This window comes from Actinia tenebrosa, unplaced genomic scaffold (assembly GCF_029948245.1).
Source record: "Actinia tenebrosa isolate PJP-AT-01 unplaced genomic scaffold, QUT_ActTen_1.0 PGA_scaffold8__29_contigs__length_14323225, whole genome shotgun sequence".
Lineage (NCBI taxonomy): Eukaryota > Metazoa > Cnidaria > Anthozoa > Actiniaria > Actiniidae > Actinia > Actinia tenebrosa.
The window spans coordinates 2,478,323-2,486,650 of record NW_028292585.1 but is presented as its reverse complement, the minus strand read 5'-3'; the positions used below and the strand labels follow the sequence as shown (position 1 = coordinate 2,486,650).

Genomic DNA, 8,328 nt, shown 5'->3' with positions numbered 1-8,328 from the left:
ATTAGCTTCATGATGAATTTAGTGGCTCACTAGATCACACTTATGGAAATGCTCAAGTAATTTCGACTTTATTTTCTTTCTTGGCGAAAAAAGTTATGTTCATACTATGGAAATGATATTGTAATAGTCAACTTCTTTAATTAGTATCATGAAAGGATCCAGCTTTTGGGTGTTTTTGAGTATCTTTATTAATTTTGATTTGTGTGCCGTTTCGAGCCAAAATATCCCGACGTTTCCAACAAGCGAGAACGAAATAAGAACTGGACTGTTTTCTAACATCGAAGGTAAGATATAAAGAAAAAATAAGATGGAAAACACGGCCTTCTTAGTTTTCAGCTCTGAATTTCTTTTCTTTTCTTTTTCTTTCTTTCTTTCTTTCTTTCTTCCTATTTTTTATATATATTTTTCTTTTTGTTTTCCTTTTTTCTTTTTTTTTTCCTCGCAAAGTTAACATAATTTATAAGACACACTTTTAGCAAAATGCTATGCAAGTAATTGCAAACAAAATTTCATAAATAAACATCAAATGAATTTAAAATTAGTATCACAAATCGAGGACCAAAGATCACTCTTAAAAAAATTCAATTAGTTTTAAGTTTAACTTTTTTTCCCCTAATCGTGGTTTTTATGCTATTTTCTTAACGTTGCAATAACGACATTTGGTTACGAAGCTGAAATACTTACACAAGTTTATTAAGTTTTTTAACTAAAATATTTTTAATTATCGTTTTTAAGGCTTTGCAAATATCCAGATATTCAAGACCCTTCAAGTGGACAGCTCGATAACGTGTACTTCTACATGTCTAGAAGATTCAAAGTGTCAGTCAGTCAACTACCAAATAGATGGCTATCCCAAACACCTTTGCGAGCTGAGCGAAAAGATATTTATATCAAAAGATGAGCTGGATATAAAAGAAAGGCCTGGTTACATGCATATATATGCAATCAAGGTGAAATATATAATCTCAAAGTATCTCATTGCCATATACATAATATACATAGTGGAAATATTTTATCAGAATGATTGGTCAAGGAAAGTGCAGAATTGGCTCGAGTGGATTCGTTCAGAAGTATTTTAACTGATTTTTATGAGATGATTATAATTAGAAATATGGTGATGATGATGATGATGGTGATGATAGTGATGATGATGGTGATGATGATGGTGATGATGATGATGATGATGATAGTGATGATGATGATGATAGTGATGGTGATGATGATGACGGTGATGATAGTGATGGTGATGATGATGATAGTGATGATGATGATGATGATGGTGATGCTGATGATGATAATGATGATGGTGATAATGGTGATGATAGTGATGGTGATGACGATGGTGATGGTCATGATGATTGTCATGATGATGGTCATGATGATGGTCATGATGGTGGTCATGATGGTCATGATGACGATGATGGTGATGATGATGGTGATGATGATGTTAATGATGTTGATTATGATGATGATAATGAGGATGTTAATGATGATGATGCTTATGATGTTAATGATGATGCTTATGTTGATCGTGATAGTAAAGATACTGATGTCGATTATGATCAATGATCATGATCATGTGCTGTTTTTTCTAGAACTGAAGTTTTTGTTTGATTAACCATGGACAGGAAAACGTGACCCCCCATCCGTGTGGTAAGTCTAATTGCAGAAACGGTGCGAGGTGTGTGCTAGCTGACAATGCCCGCCGATATCGCTGTATATGTAATGTATTCAACGAAGGTGGTTACTGTGCATGGTGGAAGGGTATGTAATACAATAAACGACGTAAACATTTGCCTTTCAAAAGCTCAAAGGAAAACGGGTAACAAACTTGCTGTGCATGGGATTGTGGGAATGAAAGAAGGCTGATGTTTTTGTTCTCGAACCCAAGTCCAGACCAACAACCCTACAATTGTATTGATATATACCCTGGAACAACCCCTGGTCTGATCTATAGGTTAGACTAACAGGGCTTAATCACAGATCGGATCGAAATTTATTGTGTGGGGTTTTGTAAAGGGACGAAAACAACTAAAAGAACCCGGGGGAAAATCCTCAATCAAGAGAAAGATCTCAGTATCAAACTCTACCCATATGTGATGCCATGTCCTATCGAACTCGAGAACCTATAGGTGAGAGGAGAGTGCACCACTTCTATCCAATCTTTGATTTCAAAATTTCCCACGCTTAAGCAGATTGTGGGCCGCAACACAAGATGGAGAAGCTCTTTGATTTTGTCCCAAATTTCAGCCCCACAAGCCTTTACAATTGCACTAAGACGTCATTACCCTAAAACATCGAAACTAATGGACATCCAATTGCATGCCTTTTATTTCAGTTCAAGTTAAGTCGTGTTTGGACATTCGCACTAAGACAACGTAAGTCACCATTTCATAAAACTTTAATAAGATATGAGAAGAAATTTTAGGCAAAGGAAATCTTATTTGAAATCCTAGAAACAAAACTTCGACCATCTAAGGGTTTGGATAGTCAAGAAGCAAGCACAACGCGGGAAAACGCGGGAAAACACGCACCATCCGATCAGCCTGGCTGTTTAATTCGGCAGCCAATTTAGAGTGTCACGTGTCGAACATGTGCTAAATGAATTAATAAACACCTTATAAAATAGAATCCAGTTGTTTTGGAATTTCATTGTTTTTGTTAATAGTACCACATAATATTCAATATGCATTGAGCAAAACTAATATTCATCTTTTCTTTGTAGCTATCTTAAAAACATGGATTACACCTTCATGATTGACGAGAAATATATGAAGGTCTACTGTCACTTGTCTGACGATATATGTGGAAGTAGTGGATGGACGCTGGTCATGAAGATAGACGGCTCAAAGGTATCCTCTGTCCACGTGTTGCATGGCCTCTCTAAATAAAATTTTCTTCGCAATTTTAATTTATTTACTTTTGTTTTAAATTTTTAGACCACCTTTGCCTATGAGAGGAAATTATGGCAAAGCAAAACACCGTACAGACAAGCAGCAGGTAAAAGCGGTTTTGATAATAACGAGACCAAGATGCCCAGCTACTGGGCTATGCCTTTCCAGAGCTTGTGTATTGGTATGAAAGTCGGGAACAACTTGAACTGGGCTCTCATTCCTTATTCGGCTTCTTCCTTGTATGACGTCATTGCTAACAACACCTACAGCAATTTTACTATTGGTCGAAAGAAATGGCTGTCTCTGATTGGTGGATCAACGTTACAAAATAATTGCAATGAAGAGGGGTTTAATGGCGGCAATCGTGTGAGGATTGGCATTCGAGCAAACCAAGAATCAGACTGCCGTACATCAGATAGTTGGATTGGATTTGGTTTACCTTGGACAGGCAAAATGTCGTGTGGTAACTTCTGTGGGCTAGGGATATGCGGCAATGGAACTAAAATAAACCCTGTATTTGGTTACATCCTCATAAAGTGAACTACAACCGATGTCTTTCGTTTTTTGTTTTTTTATTATTTTTTATTATTCTATTTATAAACTAAAATAAAGCAGATTAATATTTAGAGTACAAACACTATTCTTCGATTGCACGTTACGTCATCGCGGCCATGTTGGTGCGATTTAACAAAAGATTTCTCATTAGCATCCATTGTGAACGGCACCACAATGGCCGCCATGCTTTTGTCTTTTGACTCTCTTGGGAATGCTTGCAATCCATCAATTAGAGTTCAACATAAATACCACTAAATACTTCTAAATTACGCTAATCCTATTGTTTTTTATTGTTTAATTAGCACTATTTACTACTAAATAGTGCAAAGTGTTGCGCATTTTTTGTGTTTGTACTCTACTTATCATGAAGATAGCTTTAGGCACTACAATAACATTTTTTTTTGTGTGCAATTATGAGGATACAAACGAAAGTATTATAGTCAAAGTAGATAATTTGCATCAAAACAAATATACTTGTCATCCTAAAAGTAGCAGAGGCTAATCTACTTTAAAACCTCTATTCTTGAGACTTTGACATCTGGCCGCTAAATAGAGGTTGGTCGCTTAATACAGGTGTGGTTTTAATACATGCCACAAACGGTCTCTCATTGGGACTGTAATTGACATCTGGTCGCTAAATAGAGGTTGGTCGCTTAAAAGAAGTTTTGCTTTAGGTTGGATGACTAATTAAGTTGTGCAGAAATTAATCGAAATTACATATACATTATTACATGTTCTAAACAATATTTCTAGCCTTGATTCTATAAGGGGCAAGATCAAAACAATGGTCAAAAAATGGGGCTCCATTTTATTAATTTATAACTTTAGATGTACAGACAATATATTCATTTATTATATAATTACCAATGAAATATCTATGTTTCTCTATTTCGAAAAATTGATATCTTCACACGTGAAAATAACATGTTATTTTCACGTGTGAAAATAACACCATTGCGATGGCTATTCAAAAATACACGGAAAGAATTGCCTGAAAAAGCCAAAACATACTTCATTGATAATTATATAATAAACAGAATATTACATGGGCGCTTGGAGATACGCAATTTATCTTCTCGTGTTGAAAATCTCTCACTCGTTCGCTGCGCTCACTCGTGAGAGATCTTTTCAACACTCGAAGATAAATTTCGTATCTCCGCGCGCCCATGTAATATCCTCTATTTCTGCTATTTGACTTTTAGCGATGGAGATATTTGAGAACAAAATACAGGATTTCACTTCCAGAGATGGTGGTAAACCAACCCCACCCCTCCCCTCTAAATCGGGTCCTGCAAACGGATGACTGTTGTTTTGACCTTCATCCATAAGTCAGCTATTACGAAAATGCTAAATTTTATTTTATGTAGATTACTAGATGTAAGCATCACTGGAACCATCAGTGCTATTCGGATTGTTTATAGTTTCTTGCAAGAGAATATGAATATATAATATTCTCGTTTCTTGGCAATGAATAAACTATAAAGTGCCGTATTCGAGTATGACTTTACTCCTACTAGATCTATGAATCACTCGAACCATCAGTGTTATTCAGATTGTTTATAGTTTCTTGCCAACGAATAAACTATAAGACGCCCGCGTATTTGAGTAAGAGTTTACTGCTACTAGATCTAAAAATCACTTGAATCATTATGCGTAAGAGTTCCGCGTTGTGTGACGACCCTAACGACATCTGCGAAGGAGGCTATCTCACACCCTGATGATTTTGCAACCATATCATATCATCTGTTAACGGCATAAACAACAACAACACAAAATTGCAAGGGCAACAGCTGCAATCGATCCGATTACAATACCAACAATAGCCCCTGTGGAAAGAGCTGTTCCGGTGTCTCCGCTATGCTGATTTCTCTCACACTTCGCTTTTAAGTTGATAACACTATCGATTTTCACCTCATCAAGATTAGCCTTCAGATATTTTTGATACATCTTCTCTAACCACTGTCTGTCTTCGTAACCCTTGACAAGAGTGTAGAATGGTTTCAAGGTCATTTCGATTGGATATGGGTTAATTAATACCGATGACTTCCAAAGTGTTAGGTTGTAGCAAACCTCTGAATCAAGAGAGTTTCCCCCTGTGCATGTGGTTTGTGGACCCGAGATGATCATCTTCACTAAAGAGTGACTTCTCATGTAGTTGTATTGAGTTTGTATACCAACGAGACTTGAAGGGAACTTGTAGGGTTTTAATAAGTGGTCCTCAAAGTCTTGCTTTGTACTCTTTTCCTTACTGACCTCACAATAATTAATCGTGAAAACTGTCTCTTGCCTTCCACCCATCACCGCCTGTACGACAAAATGGGTTCCGTAGTCTCTAAAGAAATCCATCGCATTTTCCTCATTTCTCTGGTCTAACATACTTTTAAATCGCGTCTTAAAATCATCATCCCAATTTGCTTCGTCTTCCAGATAGGAAATCGGCATCGTAGCACGAAAAAATCTAAACTCCGTCCCAGACATTGCGGCTGAGTAAGATTGCTTTTTATAGTGTTTGGAAAAGCTTTGGTACCTTCCAGATCCTAGGAAGGGTCCTTTACCGAAGCTAAGTCCAACTGATTTCAAAGTTGCGTTGACTTGCTCTTCGACCGACGAAAAAACGTAAACGAAAGGGTTTGCGATTGGTGATATTCTTTCAAGGGCCATACCTTTAAATACAAGGTAGGTTTTTTTTCCCAATTCCTGGGATGTAGAGAGTCTCGAGGTATCTTTCATCTCTGTGATTCGGAAACTTCACCGCCTTTAACCAGCGCCGGCTTTTTAGTTGCATGAATTTAACGTCATATCCAATCATTACGTTTCCTAAGCCCGCTGCGCATCCATCGTTAGACCACTCCACAAAATGGCACTGAATTAGAGGTTGATCATTCAGCACTTTCATTCTGTCTCTTGAAAAATCTATCCCAGATATCTTACCCGCCTTTACAGGTGACTCAGATGAAAAACTCACAAGAATGCCTGTAGAGGTATCATACTTAGCTCCGTTCACTTCAAAAGTTTTAAACTGTTCATGAACGATGCCAGATTTAAAGACAGTTTTCCCGTCAGGTAAAGTTTCATTAAATACCTTGATGAAAGGAAGCACAAAAGGAACGGGGATCTCCGCACTAGTTGGTCGTACAAGATACGGGCTGTTAAATAAACGTGTTTCATTCACACATCCTTCAATATCTTTTCCGTAGCAGAATCGCGCTGGAAATTCATACCACTGTTTCTCTTCGTTGTACAAAGGCGAGCTGAAATTCACCAGCACCGTAAATTCCTCGTCTTTCGCGATAGTGTCGTGGTTGTGATCGTTGAAAGCCTTTTGTATCCCTGTCAGAGAGCCCTTGACCACTTTGTAGATGGTTGGGTGGAGAGGGCTGTTGTAATAGAAATATAGTATTGGTCCATCATTTTGGTCCATGGCATCTAGGATAGAAAGTAATAAATGAGGAAAACATTAATAAAATGTAATTAATAACTAGACGTTTGTTCCCTGATAATCCAGCTCTTTAGTCCAGCAATGTCAATGGATCTAGATCAATAATAATATTATTTGATACTTATAAAGCACGGTTTTAACATATGTATATATTCAAATGCGCAACAAAATCCTGACAAAACAAGGACAATATTTTTTATCTGCATCAAGCTGCATAAATTTTGTCAACTCTAAATGGTTTAAAAATTGTCAATGTCTATATATGAAGTACATACCGGCCAACAGATAGCATAGTGCCGGCTAGAGCTTTTTAAAAGCAGTAGACCGCAAAAAGAACAGCCAATATAAATTTTAAAAGGACATGATACATCATTTTTGTGTCTACTGCGCATTAATAAGCAGTAGACACTGCCATCGAGTTTACCCAGATATACTTCATATCCTATTTAACTAGCGAAAAATATAGTTAAATGACATACGATATAACTGACATAAAGTTCATCCCGGTGTAAGGGTTGTAAAACTTCGGATTACTTTCGGATCCCTTGTGCACAGCTAGCGGCGCATGGCGAGGATAGCCGATGTTATCGGAAGTCTCGCGTACTGGCTGGTCAACTTCGCTGCTCTGTTTGCGACTGCTTACGACTTTTTATCGACTGTTTGATCGAAAAGTTTGATCAATGTATCAAACCATCATTTGGTAGGATTCAGTGATTTCTACAAGGTAATCGCAGCCATTTTTGTTTAATGGTTTAAAAATTGTCAATGTCTATACATGAAATACATACGGGCAAACAGATAGCATAGTACCGGCTACAGCTTTTTAAAAGCAGTAGACCGCAAAAACGACTTTCATAATGTCAACATCTCATTAGCATAAATATCTAAAATTTCAGTATTCATGGCAGTTGGCTTTTTCGTATGAAAGAATTGAAGAAATAGAAAACGCGCGCGCTGCTGTGTGCAGTTATAAAGCACGCGGGGGTTGGCAGAACACGAGAGAAGAGTTAGGAGAAGCACGACGCGTAGCGGAGCGCTTCTCGACACTTCTCGAGTGTTCTGTCAATTCAATTTCAATTCAATTCAATTCAATTTCAGTTTATTTACACTGTTTTTTTTTCAATTTTATATAATAGAATTACAAGAATATATATAGTTGGATAATATTTAGAATTTATAATATAATTAACAAGTAATAGGTGTAAGTGTACGACAGCCAAAGGAGCTAAGCTTTCTAGTTGGCTGTCGTAATTTTCATTTAGGGTCAGAAAAAGAAAAAGAAAAAGACTACAATTCAAAAGACTATAATATTAAATTCAACAGTACGTGTATAAATTTTCCTCTATAGCAAAAAGGAGATAAATTACATAATTAAATATAAATATATATATTCTTATTGATTACTGAGTAAGAATTCCTTATACATCTGTTTGAAGGATG

General features: G+C 36.7%; 1 protein-coding gene and 1 pseudogene across 2 annotated transcripts in view; one reads left to right on the top strand and one right to left on the bottom strand.

The window, feature by feature from the left end:
- The first annotated feature begins 43 nt into the window (after positions 1-43).
- On the top strand, positions 44-4,725 carry LOC148904944 (uncharacterized). Its single transcript, XM_089040981.1, has 6 exons — positions 44-284; positions 736-950; positions 1,629-1,764; positions 2,339-2,378; positions 2,726-2,852; positions 2,940-4,725. The coding sequence occupies exons 1-6, from the start codon at positions 149-151 to the stop codon at positions 3,432-3,434; spliced, it is 1,149 nt and encodes a 382-aa protein (XP_088897107.1). The 5' UTR covers positions 44-148; the 3' UTR covers positions 3,435-4,725.
- Positions 3,448-8,328, bottom strand: part of LOC148904943 (uncharacterized) — a 24,609-nt pseudogene continuing 19,728 nt past the window's right edge. Inside the window, exon 3 of the transcript XR_016121868.1 lies at positions 3,448-6,875. The product of XR_016121868.1 is annotated as an uncharacterized LOC148904943 (transcript). The remainder of the gene's footprint in view (positions 6,876-8,328) is intronic.